Genomic DNA, 20,056 nt, shown 5'->3' with positions numbered 1-20,056 from the left:
ATAAAAGCATTAGGAAATGGACTAAACCCATAGTTGGTAAAACAGTTCACATAGACTCACACTAATGTTAATTGAACTTCTTTGTATCTTGTATACCTCTTTCAATTTGTTGGAATATCCCATGGGCAAGTGCCTTGCAAACTTGAGCTTGCCTGAACTGAATTTGAGCTTGTTGTGGGAGTTTGACAAGTGTATTTGTATATCCCTGATTTAGGAGAAATGGCAGTAACACAATTTTTAAGATGGCCAACTGTGGGGGTCATACATGGTGTCAGATCAGCAACATTATCAGCATTGGACCAACTAAATACCCCCAAAAAAGTATTTTAATGAAAACTCAGTGTTAATACAAACATCTATAACAGAGGAATAGCGAAAAAAAATGTTTTCAAGACAGCAACCATTTTGGCCATATTTTATAATAGCCATTTCATTTAGGATCAATTAGACCTTGTATGAAACTTTTTGCAAGATTTCATGGCAATCCTTGAGGTAGTTCTGGGAGAATAATAACAAACTTGTGCTAATGGATGGACAAATTAAATAAATTAAGATCGGTGACAGGTCATAGCGTAAATTTTTCTGATCTTTGAGCAGTAGAGTTGGAATAGATAGAGAACAACATGCTGGTGAAAATACAGTCCTTATGAATAAAATGTCTTTTAAACTTGTAGCCATCATTTAACTGCCTTAAAATACTGGATGTGAATTACTTCCATTTCTGTTCTGCCAACCACAGCAGGCAAATTATTCAAAAGTCTTCACACTATTATACATTTTAAAATACAATTAAGAGAACAAACACAAGAGTCCTTAATAAAACTTTAATTTCATTGACATATTAAAAATCATTTTAAACATGGAATTAACTTGTAAAATATTACATAACTGCCATTTGATCAATCCAGAAAACCAGCATTAATTCTTAATGACAGCAAACTAATTTGCTTGTTAAACTTATGAAGGCATAAATCTACCACTTCAATCATACTTGGACTAACAGCAAACTAATTTGCTTGTTATACTTATGAAGGCATAAATCTACCACTTCAGTCATACTTGGATTAACATCTTTTTGTCCTATATTGACTTGAGCACTTATTTACAAACTTTTACCTCCTTCCTGAAATTTAATGAGAAGCCAGAAAATCATTTTACCATTTAATAAGCACCACTTTTACATCTGGGCTTGTATTGATGATGTATCTGGCTATATCAAGAACATGTACAAACAAAGTTCCTGGCAATATTAGCGTCAAACTGCAACAGTTATGTTCATAAAAATGTCACCAAACTTTAGCCAAGGCAGTAAAAAATATGGACATTTTTATCACTCATGTTTCTATCAAAGAATTATCTCTCTATATGTCTAAAGCGCTCTCCGTTACAAATCACTGCCATCTCACCTCTGTCTGCGTGGGTTTGAGTCTTGGATTCGGCCAATGTGGGTATGTGAGAAAGCTTGCCGGTAGCTTCTCGTGGGTCGGTGGTTCTTTCCGGGGTTTTCCCGGTTTCTTCCTCCACCATTAATACTGGTCGCCATGTATAGTCTATCGCGTGCTGAAAAATGGCGTCAAACCATACAACAACAACAACAAATCTCTCTATATAAGTTAAGTAGCCATTTTTGCTAAAGAAATACATACTGAAAACACATAAAACCTTTATTAATTTTTGCTGATAATATATAAAACCTTTTAAATATTCTACACCATCTGTACATTTTATATAAATACAGTTTTGTCTTCATTGAAGGGTATTTCTTTAAACTCATACAATTTTTACAATGCTTTTTGACCTTGATATTGGACAGAGAAAATATTTATTCAGGGGAGGCAACTCCTTTCAGAAAAGGCTGTAACTTGTACAACACAGGAATTCATTGCCAATATAGTCATTTAGTACAACAGATACAATCTGGTACAACATATTCAAATCCATATGAAGAAATGCTTTTTGTGAGACAAAGCATTAGGAAATCAGAAGTGCACACACACACACACACACACACACAGATATATATATATATATATATATATATATATATATATATATATATATATATATATATATATATATATATATATATATATATATATAGATAGATATTCAAAATTTATTTCTGGGTGACCACACACATTTTGTGAAAATCTACAATAAAAAAAAAATTAAATATATGTGGAGGAAATATCTTAATAAAACAATCAATATACTCATATAATTTTTCTTTGTATTTTGTAATAATATATCTCTCAAAAAGAAATATTTCCAATAAAAAACATAATCTGATAAAAATGTCAGCAGTCAATGTAAACATTGTGAAAGAGAGGATAGACTTAATAATGTCATTTTGATTATTAAAAAGCTACTCTGTTGGCATATTCATCTACAATTGTATCTGTGAAGAACAATCTTTATAATCTGGAAAAACCTATGTATGTATGAGATCATTTTAAAAAATAATTTGGGCCAGTGCATATGTTACCATAGTACACAATCTTCATGCATTTCTTTTGAGATATTTTCTCAGGATATTGTTTGAATAATTTTACCAATTACTATCCTAGTAGATCATAACAATAAGAAGTTACATAACAGTTAAAACATAGATGTAACTCAGCAAGTTAAAATGACTTGCATCAATCCAATGATTGTCATTCACTATTCAGACATTTCTATTTCCAATTATTATTTAAAAAAAGAGACTTTTATTTTTTTAAATACAAAAAGTCAGCAAACAATATATATATGGTATTTTTAATGGCTGTTAAATTTGACACTTTTCAATTCTGGCTAGTTGTTTGTAGAGATTATAAATCTAGACTGGTTATAATATATCAGGTGGTTAATTCTGATTCTTATTTGATATCATGATCTCACTCGGATACTGTTAAATGATTTTAAATGACTTGGGTTATTGAGATTGTATATTCTAATGGTATTTGTTATGATCTCACTATGAGACTGCACTATGACTTAAATTTCTCTACTATTAAAAATTCAATCCTTATAGTATCTTCACTTAGGTACTTAATTGGACTCTTTATTTTTCTCTAAGCTTTAACCAAAAAAGAAGAGAATACACTTTTGTTAAAGAATGTTTCTTGATCAAGTAATCATCACTGGATCATTCATTTCAGTGTACCATTTTTGCACATGATAATGTAAACAAATATTTCAAATACTGTATGTGCCTGCTAATAAGTCAAATCAAACTGCAAACAACAATGATCATGATCTGCTGTAGCATAATGCACCTGCAGATCAGGGCCTATGTTATTTGTTCTACTGATTATTCTTATTAAACTGCACAGAACCAGATCTACCAATGCATTATGCAATTGCAGATCTGGGTCTTTACCATTTGCAGCTGGACTGAACTTACAAATGAATATTGATGGTAGATGCAAAAACAATGGGTGAAAATCTTGGATACTGGTACAAGTATTTTTTAAAATTTGAGCAAAATAAATTACCACTTTATCTTGAGCTTCTCATCAACTGGCAGTGCATTTCATTATTTTTATGAAAATCCATAATACATGTATGCCATTAAATTTGCTTCCTAAGGTTTTGGGTTCAGTTTCTGATCAAATATATGGTTTAATTTTTGGGCTTAAGTTCAATGAGGATAGGTCCAGATCTGGAAATCATAAAATCTCAGAGCCTAAGATTCTGTATCAGCCAGTCATGAGGGACTTTACTTTTGTAACGTAAGTCTGATTAGATCAAACTGGAAACTTGATCTCGGACTTGGAGATTATTGATTTCCACCCTATTCTCAAAACATTTTGAGCATAGAAACCAGGCTAAAAACTCTAAAATAACATATAACTTGGTATATGAGACTAATTTGATTTATTGAATTAATGATTATCATATTTTTGATTGACTTTGAACTTATATCTGTGCTTCATATTCAAAATCTTCTGATAATAAAGGGATTGATCTCTTCTACTTGTTCTTTGTATTAATATTTTTAAACAAGCAGCATATACTCTGATGTACATTAGGAGAGGGATATATCTTAGTCCATGCTGTTCACAGATGGGTGTGTGTTATATCAATAAATACATTAATCTGCATGTGATAATAATAATAATAATAATAATAATAATGTCTGAAAGGTATTCTATTATATGAATTTGTCTTACAGTGTATAGTGAGTGTTAATTAGAATCAAGAATTTGAAAATAGAACCTGAAATTGGTTCCAAATTTTTTAGTGACATAAAAAAACTGATTCTGGCTGAAGGACTGAAGACTAATAAACCTGGTTCCCTATTGTGACAACTAAAACATTATGGTAAGCCACAGATAAAGAAATTCCTATAGCTGATGAAAGGATAAGCAAAGAAATGAAGTAAATGATAAAATGAAAAATGTACAAATATTAAGATACACGAAATATAAAATTTAAATGATTTATACTCAAAAAAACAGATACGCTGAGTAAAGTTCACAGAGATTTACATCACACAGTACCAAAAAAAACATGACAGGGCCTTAAAAAAAATATTTCCCCCATTCCCTGCTTGTATGTCCTATTGTCTACTGCTCTCATTTTTATACTACTTGTGCTAATACTTTATGGCATAGCACTCAATTTATACACTAAATCAATATTGGATGGATGGGCAGAAGAAAAAATAAATATTAAACATTTAAAAAGTGACAATGTGATTAGCAAAAGATACATTCTAAACCACTAAATTAGCGTACCAAATTTCATTGGGATAGCTTATATAGTTAGTGATAAGTGTTGATGGTTTCTGGAGTTCTGCTAAAGAAAAGAAAGTGATTGATGGATGAAAGATTTATTTGTTGAATTGACTGGCTTTGAATGGCTATTTCAACATGTAGTCATGCAGATAAAATGGAAACCATGTTCCTTTCTGAGATATACACTGAGAAAGATGGCCAGAGCTTGCCTGGGTGGAAACTGAATCTACAACCCCTGAATAATGAGTCCAGTGCTCTACCAACTGAGCTTCCATTGTTCATTGGATGAACAAACAGATCACAAGATTAAAAACATTGAAACTGATGAAATGCAAATAACAAAAACTACATGTGGACTGCTATTCTAATATGTGTACACTTCAGAGAGATATCTTGAACAGTTTAATAGTTTTGCCCCAGAAATGAAAGGAAGGACAATAGAGAGACAGACAGATGGACAGACAGACAGATTAAAAATACTGAATCTCAAGAATGGTGAACAGCAAAATTCGAATCACAAGTCTAATTTGTGCATCAAACTTCATGGAGATATCTTGAATCAGTTATGCCCAAAAAATGAAAGTACGAAGGATGGATAGAAGGACAATCAAAAGACACATCTAAACAACTATTTTAATATATTTAGTAAGTATCAAAGATAAATTAGAAATGGTTTGAGTTATGCTATATGAACAAAAAATTTATGAGCAACCAGACGCATGTATGTATGTATGTATGTATGTATGTATGTATGCATGTGTGTGTGTGTGTGCGTGCGTGTGTGCATGCATGTATGTATATATGTTAACCTGCAATAATTGATGACTATAAAATAAAAAAATGTAATATAACAAGTGAATTCATATAATCAACTCTAAACATGACATATAGCCACACAAGATCAAAGAAGAATGCAACAATAGACAACAGGTTTCTACAAATAATTAATGTACACATATTTGTTTTATCAAATCATTTTTTAATTGCACTTCAAAGTAATTGCATACAAATAGCTTGCACAAATTTCAGTTTCATTTCATAATAATTTAGTTTTCACTGAAACATCTTATTTTGTGGGAGTATCACAGAGTATGATAAGACTTCGTTTACAATTTTAACAAGTAAACTTTTAACAAATTCATGAGAGGAGAAGTGTTTGAGTAATACTGGGACTTTTGACTGAAAAACAAATGTGCTGAAACATCTGCATATTTTAATTGTGTGATAGAAATTAGAAATTAATTTTCAGTTCAACACAAAATTGTATCCTTTCAATATAAATGAAGCATACACACCTCTCTCTCTCTCTCTCTGTGCATGTTTGCTTAACAAAATACATTTATTACAGTCTATATCCCAACTGGAAAAAGGAGTTTCTTAAACCCTTTAAAAATCTCTTTAATTAAGATAACTTTACAGGCTCTCTCTCTTTCTGTTTCTCTCTCTCTGCATGTTTGCTTAATAAAATACACTTATGACAGTCTATATAACAACTGGGAAAAGGAGTTTTTTTAAACTCTTTAAAAAAAACCTCTTTAATGAAGATTACCATACTGGCTGAATTTATATACAGAGTAAGAAGTTAAAATAATTATTAAAAGATTCCTCCAGAAATGAAATACTCAACTGTGAAGCCCATTTATGTACAGACACCCTATTGAAAGTACCCTAAGGGCCATCAATCTCAATTTGTATGGAACTTTATCTTTTATTTTAAATTTCTTTTACCAAATTTATACTTCAGTCCATTTTACTGTTTATTTTGTAGTCCTTCCCATTTACTCATTCAGAAGGGTTTTTCCTCCAATAGTTTTCTTGTGATTCTTTATATTTACAGTTTTACAATGTTTTAATTGGCACCATATAGCCAGTATTGTGCTAACATTCTGTTATACATACATACTACTCTGTGGAGGGCCCCAGGAAGCAATGGTCTGAGATCACTTTCTTGGCATTAAAAGGACAGTCATGTATACAACCAGCATTGTCCCCTGGAACTCTCCCTACCCCTAGGGACAAGATCCTGATTAATAACTTAGAAACTTTTCACAGCCCTACCCTAAAAATATATTCATTTACCTGACATCATCTGATGAGTTAATCATTATTGTCAGCATGGACTACTGGGTTCAGCTAATGTTTATTGTTCAACATATGTAAAGTGTAAAGTTTCCTTGACACACTGCATATGTATTCTGCCTGAACAGTATTGTTTGTGAATTCAGTTTTTTAAATACCAAAAAACACAAGGATTATATCTGCCAATAGGATCTTTTCCAGTTAAATGTTAGTCAATAAACTGAACATGAGACTCCATTTTTTAAGGCCTTCATTTACTTTAAAGTAGAAACAAAAATACACAAAAAATATATATAAAAATACCAATACCTCAGGTGTGGATGGATATGCAGTTGGACATTCATATGTGCACTTGGATGTCAAAGTAATTATTGTATCATACTGGCATTTGAATATCAAAGTAATTACTGTGTCATACATGCATTTGGATGTCAAAGTAATTACTGTGTCATACATGCATTTGGATGTCAAAGTAATCACTATGTCCAACTTCTACCAACTAAAGGCAGTTCCAACAAAAACTGTTGGTTCTAGCAATGACAAAATGGTTTTAAAGAACATGCTTACACTTGTCACAAAAAAGTAAAATGCAAAGAATCACAACAGAATAGATTTAAATGTTCTCTTCAAATTCTATTAATACATCACATATCTATAAGGTTACAGAACTAATGATACTTACAAATCTTGCTGCTTATTTAAAATAAGGACAAAAGCTATTTTTAGCAAAACCAAACTATATTGAATGCTTAAGCACCATGACAGAAACCAATTACATACCTATCAGCATCTATATCTGGGAACAGTACCGGCATGATTTTTATTTTATGTAGTGCTTAGTGCAAGAACAAACAATATGTAAGCAAATACTGATTACTAGAACAGTGACTATTAAAAAAGTAGAAACATACCAACAACAACTATATAGTAAGGAATATATAAAATTCTTTTCTGATATATGTCATATATTTAAAACAACCACACACTGCTGCAGCAAAGTGAAATTGACATAACATTTTTCTTAGAGATCCAGCCTTACCTCAAAGGCTTCACCATCCTCCTCACATACCCTTTGCTTCAAACATATGGAAGCATCATAATTCTACAACAATGGTGCAAATCTGCACCAGTTCAAATCATATTCTAAGGCTTGATGTTTAAGTCATATCAATGTACATACAAAAATGCATATTAAATGTGCATGCACCAAAGAAATCACTGAATTAATTATGTTAATTATATATCCTCTTCATTTCCTTCATTTTGTTTTATAAAATCTAATGCATTAGTTATTAAAATACACAAAAATTACTTATAGAAGACACTAACATAAACACAAGATATAAAATATAATCAGCACTGATTATTTTGCATTTCCTGGAAATAATTTCATCAAATGAAACAGCAGGTACTTTTAGTACAAGTGACATGTCCAGATCCAAGCAAATCACATATATTCACTCTGTCATCCTAAGCAAAAGCTGTATACTATAAACATTTTATTTCCTAGTTAGGTTTTCACACTGCTTTCACTTAACACAAGTACACTATTTACTAGTCAGCATATGTCCAGGAAAAATCAGAGAATATGTTTTAATGATTTTCTTAGGATTACAACAGGACACAGCAAGTTAATAACAGCTCACTGGCCAAATTAGAGATATCAGAAGAGCATGATTCCATAATAGCCAAAATCTTCCTAACAAAAACAACCCCAAAGAAATCGGACACAGTCATCAATATTAGAATATGTATTTAAAAAGGTGCTGAATGTTTTCATTACAAAATGTAAAAAATTACTGAAACTAATGCCCATGGAGTAATGCTTCCTTCTATGAGGATGTTGTATTACTGCAGCAACATACTTCAAAGAACTAAATTTACACCATAATTAAAGTTATCTCACTAAAGCTTAAATCAGAATGTACTGGTGCGGAGTCAAACTCACCTTACAACTCATTATTATTAGTCAAACTCACCTCTATTATTGTAAATAACAATCTGTCATCAGGTATCACTTTTCTTGCTAACCCATAAATCAAATTATTATAGAAATATGTTTCTATTAATCAACAAACCTGTCTTTAAAGGACACTTTACTCACTTTTCACATTCAGCTGTTTAAAACAGATCTGACTATTTTAAATATGAATATTCACATGGTGGATTGAATACACAATTAGTGTCATGCAACACACCTAACATTTTATCTTCTGCAATAAAAAAGATGGAAAAATTGTGCAAATTGTGACACACACACAAAAATTGCATATAGACTTGACTGATCATATCCTATGATTAAATCTAATTTATCAATTAACATGATTTTTCACAGTATAAAAATAACATGAAAAATGAGCAAAGAACTAATAGTATGACAACAAAAAGCAATAATAACATTGTATCAAGAAACAATGATAGTGTTTGTATGCACATCATGTAGTAAAAAAGTAAAATTTTGGCAGATTTAAAACTAGAAAAAAAGACTGAAAATATCAATATATAAAAAACTGAACAGTCTTCTAATTTGGTTGCCTTAAACACAAATAATTGTGTACTCAAGAAAAACCGCAAAATCTCAGGTAGATTTTCAGAAACTGTAACAAGTGTAAATTTAATGTCATCTCAGCACTGGATAAATTTTACATCAGTACTATTCATTTTTTTTAATAGATACTTGCTTTATCTGTTCATGGATAGAGTCTGTGTGAAATATTTGCAATAGCAATTATTCTTAAGTACACAAAACTTTCATCAAAAGTTTACATAATCCTGACCAAAAATAACTGTAAGGAATGAAAATCAACAGGAAAAGTTTGTAAGAAAATATCTGCATATTTGTATAAATGAGACTTAGCAAAATACCTATAGTGAATAAAGATGAATGCTCTATAACAGGATGATTTACAACAACCTTTCTAAATCTGTGAGTGTGTAAGTGAAGTTGGGTTTGATTCAACAAAGCTTGGTCTACAGATTGTTCAACATCATTGCGCTTCTGTTAGTTGGAATACTTCTGGTTTGTAGGCTGCATCTGTTGATGAAGCATGCATATCTTTGGGTAAATCTCCTTTAGCTTGATCCTCAGCTTCTATTTCTTTGTCAAACCTGCTACCATCTTTTATCAGCTTACGCCGCAGATTATCTCGATATGGGTGCAAATGGAAAACAAATGTCTCCCAATTAACATTCTGGAGTCCAATATCCTTAATTTGAGACATCTTTCTGGCAACATATTCAACTGGATCTTCAGGTCTTTCTAGCATAAGACAGCTCAGCAGGCTCTCGAACATCTGTGGTATTTGATGAGCTGCTAGGTACTTCTTAGCTTCTTCACGTGGATTTGCCATTTTGAAGTCCAACCCTTCTATTTCCTATCACTGCACAAAACAATACTGAACTTATAAATTTAGGCTTCTTCTGAATATGTATCTGAAATGTAAGAAGGAAAAAAACATGAATTGTTAAAGCATCTTTTGTTCTTCATAGAGTAATCATATTTACCTGATTAGTTATGGCAGTAATCAATAATTGGTAGGTAGTACATGTAATTAAAATAATCAAGTACATCACCTAAAGCCTTTGTAGGCTTTGAATACGGAAGTGTATGGCTAAAGTTCACCATAAACCAGAACTGTAGTATATGTATACATTAACAATAGATCAATTATAAGAAAAGGATATTATGCAGAATGATGCATCTGATCCGCTTTGCATGGCATATTCTAAATACCCAGGAAAGTCAATGGAGTACGACATATAGGTCTTTTTGCCCTCCTTTTGACTGTAATGAGCAGTGACCTCAACTATGAATACAATCATCAAGATTGATGACTTGTTGAGTGTTAATGAAAATGAAGTAAATGCAGATTTAATCTTAAAATTTACACCCACACCAAAAACATCAATGTTTTGTGAAAAGTCATACTATGCTTCAAAATAAATTTACTGAAATTTTATTAACAAAAACTAGATGTACTGGTGTCGATCCTCATTATTACAAACTCTAAGAAAAGCAATAAGGCTGACACAAGATATGTCACTTAACAGCTTTCCTTTCATGCTGTATCATATTATTGTCTATTTTCTACACAAATTTAACATGTTGGCATGCTGATACCATCTTGGGTAAAATCTATCAGCGATAAACTTCTCACTGGATTGACATTACTACCTTTTTTGAGACATTCAAGAGTAATAAATGTTGTCAATATCTTTTCACCCTTTATGCAAGTAATTTGGTGACGGCTGTGATTTTCCTTGGTAATCTTAAGTCAACACCTAACCAAACCAAACATGATTTTTTTTGTTACGTCTATGGATAATGACAAAGAGAACTACAGGACCCTGGTTGAGTGTCACTATTCAAGAGCTACCAGACCAAAGCCAGAAGATGATTAGATACAATCAATTTACTTGTGTTGTACTAATATATAACTTTAGTCACAACAGATTTTTACTTTTCCATTACAATGGTATGTAGCAATATGTACCTACTGGATTTGTCATAGTTACTAAATCATTGTTGCTCTTACTGGCAAAATGACACAGGAACTAATTTCTTCTTAATTTTCCATATGTAAACAGTTAAAGTCTTCAGCACAGGACAAACCTGATAAGTACTGAGTTGAATATGTTTGATGTAATTTCAGTCAGTGGTTTTAAATAAGCCAATTCGAACAAAAAATATTTTAATACCAAATCTCCAACCACCAATTTCCATCTCAATAAAAACATAAACAGTGGTTAGGTAATTATATGTTTGAAAACAGGAATGCATTTTATTGAAAGAATCAATTTAACAACACAAAGCCTTGTGACCATTTGGGCTAAAACAATTTTTGATGGAAGAAACTTGAAATCACCTGATCATGGTTGAACTCTCAACCAAGAAAGCAAACAGAATTGTGAAAATATATTAATCCTGGGGACTTAGAACAAATACATGATGGTCTCCAGCAGATACAGAAATGTTACAAATGCTACCAATACCTTTAATTTCTACCAAATGAATGATCAACTGACAAGGAATACACACTAAATTGATTGATTTAATACTTATAAGTGATACTGTACACTAAATAGTGATTCTGGGAAAATGGAAACAAATAGAAATGCAAAGTGTCACCAAGGTTGCTATAGTTAAATTCCTACAATAGCGTCAAACACTAATGTTTCCCAAAGTGACATTGTATCAATCAACAAAACACACATATCAAACATGACATCTGATGAAAATTGCATGTTGCCAGGTAAAAGAGACTTTCTAAGGTCATTAAATTCATTGGTATTCCAAATCTATTTAAAAACAAAAGTAGTTTTAAGAGTGGATAATCTGAAATTTTTAAAGGAGAAAGGCAAATGATAAATATGCCAATACTTACCTGGTCTACAGTCATTTGTTTAATGTCACCAAAAAACATCTAACTTACATAAGGAATATTTACACTTGCTCAAAATAATGCATATTTCAAATAAATATAAGGAATTTAATTTCATTACTATGCATATGTGTCATAGATAGCTCAAAATAAGCAAAACCTTGTGACAATCATGACTAGATACATCAACTCAATACCGGATACTAAAGCTGTACCAATTAATCGGCCATACTCATAATTAGGCCGATTATTAGAACAATCAGTATAATCAGTATTGGCAGAAATAATTGGAGCCGATGTAAACAATTTCCAATATATAAATTCAATCATAACACTCATCCTGACATGGCTTGAATTTTAAATCAGAATTAAATAGTGGAAATTAAGGAATAAACATTTGATTTGGGGTTAATTGAAAGACAATATATTCTTAAAAGTAAATACTTTTTAACGCACTTGCTGTAAACTACTGCTGAAAAAGAAAAACTGAAATGGAAACAAATGCCACTGGACCATCAACATCACATCTCTGGGATTTGTTTCTGTGGCTTGTGACGAACCTGTCCGTACCATCAATGATACAACACACGTGGATGATGCCGTTGATGCGATGCTTAAATTGGATCAGCCCTCTGTCGCCACAAGAAGATATATGTGGCTGGTAGAATGCTCACAGGTTTCAGTTCCCCTATTTGGCCATTTATTGAAATCTAGTAATGGTGACCTGCATCACTGAACGTAAGTTAAAAGACTAGCTTAATACATTTATATTCATTTATATCTTGAACTGGCATACCATAAGTTTTATCAGTGTTAGTTTTAATGTTGTTCAAGTTTCATTTTTTTGTAATTGTTGTTCTCTATAACTAGCAATGTACTTTTGTATTCAGTTTCTGTTTGTTTTTTAACAGAAGTTCAAATTCACTTGCCACACAAACAACCTCATTATAACTCACATGGCAAAATACCTGCTTGCCTTACACTAATAAGTTTATAGTTCTAAAACAGTCATTGTTATAAAACAAATAATAATGAAATAATCGGTCTCATAATCAGTATCGGCAATTTTAATAATTAGCTATATGCTGTATCAGCATAATCGGCATCGGTATAGCTTTAGTGGATACCAATTTTTTCCCATGTTGCATATAAGAACCTAATCTACATAGTGTTGTTTTCTGCTGACACATAATGAATGTCTTAGTAATATGATTTACTCAAATACTATGTGGACAAGATAATTTCATTCTATATTTGCTTATTTTTATAATATTCTAAATGATGTAAATCTGACTGCCAAAAAGCACAAGTTTTGAACTTGATTTCTGGGTAAGAAATGTAAGTTTATGATTAAGAAATGGATAAGAATGGTAGATACTTATATGCATTTCAAAGAGTCTATCAGCACCTTTTAAATTAAAAATGTCATAAGTCACTCATCAATCACATGAATTGTTTAAGTCATTATTTACAAGTACATAACCTCCATCATGGCAGCATCATCCAATAAAAATCCACACGATATTAAATATGGTATAAGTCAGTAACCAAAATTATCATTTTTGTGTAAAAACTTAAAATGGGAATGAAAATTAGATTGTGATTAAGAATAAATGATTGTTTATCTTAGATTCAATACTTTTATATTTTGTTAATTTCCTGTTCTTAATTGGAACCATTTTCCTGGATTATGGCTGTAAACAGTTATGAAAAGGTGGTCTTAGATCCTTTCTGAAATGATCACAACCCCAACTACACTGTATTGTTCCACAAATTTTATGAATGTTTGGCAACTCTTGAACAATCTAGACTTCAAAATATAAATGTTTCTCAAATAATAAAATATTTTGCCATTTTTCTACCAATTATATTTTCAGTAATGAATTTATCAACAAACATACTAAAACTGTTCATAAGTATATATGGCTAAAATTATATTATATCTAAACATGCTAAAGAAAGGGTTGCACCATCAAAGACAAATTACCATGAGAAATGGAAAAGAGTTTTTAAAATTAGCTCAATGTTACAAAAAGTGGAAGTTCTAGTTTTGTGAAAAATTAACAGAATTTTTTTATATAAATGTAGTTCTAAATGTTTATTTTTTGTTAACCCTGTACATGTCCTACATTTCTGAAGAAAAAAATGAAAACAAAGAATCACAACATAAATTATCTCATATGATTCATGTATGCTAGGAATTGATATTATTAGGTCTGTAGGATGTTATGCTGATGAATTGTAAGTTAGCAACTATTGTAGACAAGAAGTGAATTTTGTTTAATTCATTGGTATGATTAAGATAGGAATTCTCTTAAAATATGAACTGGAGCACTGGAGACACAGTAGGGACCATACGGCTACTGTTGTTAACTGTATGTATATATATGTGTGTCTGACATTAGTCAAGATTGCAATTACTAAATCCTACTGCAATGGGGTTAATTGTATTAAGTGATGTTAAATAGTTATGTTAGTGAAATATATTAATCTCCCTGTACTATGTTTTGTTTATGGAAGTAACTAAGCTAGAATTTATATGGTCTAATGCCTGAATGTGTTCTGGAACCATATTAGCAGTTAGTGTCTGTCTGAATTATGATATGATTATATCTGATGTAATGGGAGAGGAGATGATGTTTTATCCAAGAAGTAAAAAGACCCAACAAACTATTTAGGTTGCACATTTATCTATTTTTAAAGGGAAATAACACCACAGGGACATAGCAGTAATACAATTCGTATTGCAGATGATGATCTGTAAGAGGCTGGAGTTGAGAGATGTCACTGTAGGCAGCAGCAACGGTAGAGAGCCTGATGGATAAACTGACCCCAACCTGTTACCAGTGTTGAATATGGAGTGACCTGCAACTAAGCCATTAGGTTATGCAAGCATGCTGGACAAGTGAGTTCAAAAATGCTTATTCGATTTTATTATGCAATTTGTCTCATCTGTAAACAGAACTGCTAACTGCTTTTTGTCAATAACTTTAAGTAATTACTTTCTAGCACAAGTATATCCTTCAGGTGTCTTGTACAATTTTCTTTTGTTTATCTAAATGATTCAACTGTTATATTTTACACATGAGGGCTCATGTCACTCTATGCTATATCTCTGCTCAGATCTCCATTTATTCCATCCATTAATTTCCTATTTTTATTATACACTTGATCCGGTTGATAACACTGAGGTCGATCATTATTTAAATAATGATAACCACCACCGCCCACCTATAACATTAACCTTCTAATAACCAAGTATTAAAAGCAGACAATATAATAAATTATTCCCACAAACTTCCACCTACAAGGAGAATTAATTGATAATATAAATGATGAGGAAGTTGTTGAATGAAACTTATGAAAAAGAGATGTAAGAACTAATGAAAAAGACATCAGCAAAGAAACCAACCCAAATAAAACTAAGTTATATTTCAAGAAGTTAGAACATTTGGAAAATGCTGAAAATTAAATGGCAATCATAGCTGGACATTTAATAAAGCTGGAGTGTAAATTTACAGAAAATAGTGACAAAATCAGTTCATGACTTCAAGCTGATAACTATATAATGTACAGAAACTGACCTTACTCACTCACTTAGAAGTCGAGTCCAACTGCAAACAACATAGACCCAGATTTAGCTGTCAAGTAATGTGCCAGCGGATCAGGATCAATGTTGTTTGTTCAGGAGTTCTATTGACATGGTCTAACAAATTGTATAGACCAAGATCTGCAAGTGCATTATGCAATGGCAGATCTGGGCATGTACTATTTGCAAAAAGCAAGTATAACATATTGAGCTAATTGTCATTTTTCTATTTGTAAAAAAGTTATCAGCTCTGGTTTTTTTAATACAATTTACCTCTGAAGTCCAGGAAGAGAAAATAACCAAGTGGACCTAGCCATTTTTTGATAGGGCACATATGAAATAAGGCCAAACTGTATACTCTATGAGAAATATTAGACCAATCATTTGCACACCAAAATAAAGGGAATTAAAAGTTCTGTTAAAAAAAACTATGTTATTATGCAAGGTTTTTTTTAAATTGCTAGTATAATCAATATGGAAAACCGGGAAATTCTTTTTCTTAAAGAATCCAACCCTATGCAAAATACAAAACTGTAGAGTGCCACCTTAAGAACACATACAATTATGAAAATAAAAATGATCAGTTTAGTTTAATATTTTTATAACCAAAATTGCTCAGAAACAACATAAATTACTCCATATTGTAATTTAATGCATTGCTGGACTTTGATAATAGTTGCATGATATTTATCACATGACAATCACATAAAAAATATATTGCTCCTTGATCCATATTACCATAAAAACCATTCTGAATGAGCACAGTGGCATTTACTTGGTTCTTCAATATTGACAAAACATCAAATTACCTGCTGATGTATCCCAGTAATTCAATATGGCAAAAGAGGTATGGTTTTGTTATTCTATGTTGATTTGTGTGTGTGTGTGTGTGTGTGTGTGTGTGTGTGTGTGTGTGATTTGGATCTTTAACATAGCTTTAACAATTTTTCAGTCATATCGCTACGATGTCTGCAGTGTGACAGTTAATAGTGATGTCTAGCACTGGGGCATCATGCCACAGACATGTAGAATGATGTCCCACCCAGTCACATTGTCCTGACACCAGGCCGACCGGTCCCAACACTAAACTCCTAATGCCGAGTGCCAAGCGAGGCAGCTGTTAGTACCATTTTTGTAAGTCTTTGGTATAACTCAACTGGGGATCGAAGCCAATACCTCCCACATCGAGGCAGATGCTCTAACCACTAGGCCACCTGAGCAGTGATTTTCAAGTTGTCAAAACTGATAAGCTATACAAATCACCAAAGGCTTCTTCAACTTACCATAATACAGGGGCCCCGAGTGGCTGAGTGGTCTAAAGCATGCTCCGTTATGGATCACTGCCATCTCACCTCTGTCTGCATGGGTTTGAGTCTTGGATTCAGCCAATGTTGGTATGTGAGAAAGCTTGCCTGAGTAGCTTCTAGCGGGTCGGTGGTTCTTTCCAGGGTTTTCCCAGGTTCTTCCTCCACCATTAATACTGGCCACCATGTATAGCCTATCGTGTGTTGAAAAATGGCGTTAAATACCACAACAACAACAACAACCATAATACAAGACCCACAAGAAATACTGGTAAGTGGAATGTGATGGATTTGTGCACTCATGTATTGCAGACAAATCATCTTCAAAACTACAATTTTATGATTTGATGGATAAGGCTCCAAACCATTAAACAAATCACTGCATGTTTGGGGGCTGATATCTCAAAAAAAAGACAAAAGTACATTTTAGAAAGAAAAAAATAACAGTGAGCTACATATATCAATGTCAAAATATTGGGAAATTTCTACCTGGTACCCATCAATCCTAACGATCACCCGGGTACCTGATTAAAGGGAAATTCTTTTAAATGTGAACCTGAACTGCTTTGTTGTAGGTTCACACATGCCAACCCCCAAGAGAGATATAAGCATAATTTGTTACTAATATAAGTGGCAAAAAAGTGTAATCTGAGTATAAAAAGAGCAATCTATATATTACATGCCATAATTACAGAAAACTATATGAAAAACATACATTTTTAACTTATTTAACATACATTTATTGCTTCTAATTACCTGGATCCACACTTTAAATTTCTGTCACTAATTGGCTAAATCCATGTGGATTAGTAGTTAATACAAGAGTATAGAAACAAAACAAATTGATAAATTAATTATGCATAATACTCATTTGAACTAGTCTACATGCCTACAGTAACTTTCGCGAGTAGTCGCAAAGTCCACAAATGATGACTGTTGTAGTATCCTCGACCTGCCATGGCACGTCCCTTAATGATGGTCTGGTGCAAAATGTTTTAAGTTTAACAAAATCCCTCTCTTCTAACATTTTCAGTCATATAACATCCAACAGTCACATCAATAGAGCCTGTTTTTTGGTGTTTTTTTGTGCTATATGGTGCCATTTATTTTCAATTTAGACTGATCCTATAAGTATGTAGTATCAAAATAAAATAAATCTATGACAAGTGGTTTCACATTTATGAATCCCATCTGAAACTGTTTAATGTAAAATTAATGCAAAAATTACCATATTTACACAGAGGTCAATTTTTTTGAGATTTTTTCAGTGTTTTTAAATAAAAAAGACTTCCCTTATATTAAAATACTGAAGTGTAAAATTTCATTCTCTATAGTTGTCCATTTCATTCATATTTTCCTAACATGGTATAAGATGTGCATGTTACGGTAACCAAGTTTTTTTTTGTGTTGCTTTTGCAGTGACAAAAATATGTTTCCCAGTAATAAAAAAGGTCCAGTAAATGAACATGTGAACAGCGGCCCTGACTTGAACAGCTAATATTCGCTCCAGGGCCACAAACTTAAGGCAAAAACGGCATTATTTATCTGGACATTTATATTGTGCTTTTTTTTATTTGAATTGTAGTATGTATTGAAATTCTATTTCGTCAAATATTTCTTAATCAGAACTTACTGTTGCTGTCACTGAAAGGTATTGACCTAGTTAATGTCATCAATATCTCAAAACAAGCACTTTAAGTCGCGAGAAAAATGGCTCATGAACCATGGGCAGGCACAAAGTTAGAACGGTCAAGCTTTAAATATCAGCAATGATTCTTAAATGGGTTGCATGAGGAAGGAGAGAAGTATCCCCCTTGCATTGTTATATAATACATGTATGACAAGTAAATTGTAAGCAACCATATGAGCCCCTGTGATGAAGAATAAATGTGAACAGAACATGAGCTTCACACTGTAATTGTTATTCTTTGTCTTGATCTGAATATGGAATACAGTTTTTTTAAACGGGTACCCAGTTGTTCATTTTATTACTTGGGTTATTATCAATGGAGGGGTACTTGAGTACCCAGATACCCACTGGCATTTATACTCCATAAAGAGATGAATTTTCTATTACCTTTCACTATTGTTACTTTATTAAACAAATTAATTCTAAAAAGTGTCTGGTGTGTGGATGAGTGACCAGTGACCTATTCAACTAAATCAGTGCAATTAAAAGACATAGTACATTATGTCAATGTCTAAGCTTGTGATTTTCTGAGGCAGCCATGAAAGCTGCTGACAAGATGGTATATTTGCCTCAAGCTGATTGGAGAAGGATAAAAATCTAAAACAGAGCTTAATATTCTCTGGCATGTTAATTAAAATAATAAATTTCAATTTATCTTTAGAAATTGCCACTGTTGTGCACATCTATTTTTTGTTTAAACACTATTTTATTTCTTCATTCTTTCTAACAACTTGATTATCCTTTGAGAAACTCATGCTTTTCTAATGTACCGATGCATAAAGCATTGGTGATATTGACGGGAATGTATGTCAATTCAACTTCTTAGTGAAAGGAAAGCTGTGTTCTGTTAAAAGATTTTATTTCCTCAACATTTCATACAGCAATGAAAATAAATTATTTACATCCTGTAAGTTAATATATACACGCAAATATAGTCATATAGTTGCTGGAAATACTAATTATAAGAATGTTGTTTAATCACTTTCCTGATGATGAAAAGAAAGAAGAAAAAAGAAGATTCCTATTGATGGCCACTTCTTTGTCTTCTGAAAACGTTTAACTGTGCTACAATATCGGGATGTTTTACCTTTTCCTTACCCGGCGTCACTTGTACACTGCTTAACACATTATTATAAAATTACAATGGATTTATCACTGTGATCTTTGCAAAAGCAGATAACACAGCAAGGTTTTTGCAAACTGAAAGCACGACTTGACACTCACAGCGGAATCTGGCCCAATCGTCGCCTTGGTGTTATTACAATCGACAGTAAAGCTGCTTTTAATGTAAA

At 32.1% G+C, this 20,056-nt stretch overlaps 1 protein-coding gene across 1 annotated transcript; it reads right to left on the bottom strand.

Annotated features, from left to right (window-relative positions):
* Positions 1-810: 810 nt before the first annotated feature.
* LOC149786277 (F-box and leucine-rich repeat protein 13-like) lies at positions 811-20,017 on the bottom strand. The gene is made up of 2 exons (XM_089976662.1): positions 19,852-20,017; positions 811-10,232 (listed from the first exon to the last, which is right to left on the bottom strand). The coding sequence occupies exon 2, from the start codon at positions 10,148-10,150 to the stop codon at positions 9,788-9,790; it is 363 nt and encodes a 120-aa protein (XP_089832788.1). The 5' UTR covers positions 10,151-10,232; positions 19,852-20,017; the 3' UTR covers positions 811-9,787.
* Between the last annotated feature and the right edge of the window lie 39 nt (positions 20,018-20,056).

Source organism: Sinohyriopsis cumingii, chromosome 12, assembly GCF_028554795.1.
Source record: "Sinohyriopsis cumingii isolate HCF-2022 chromosome 12, ASM2855479v2, whole genome shotgun sequence".
NCBI lineage: Eukaryota > Metazoa > Mollusca > Bivalvia > Unionida > Unionidae > Sinohyriopsis > Sinohyriopsis cumingii.
This window is presented reverse-complemented; position numbering and strand designations above follow the sequence as displayed.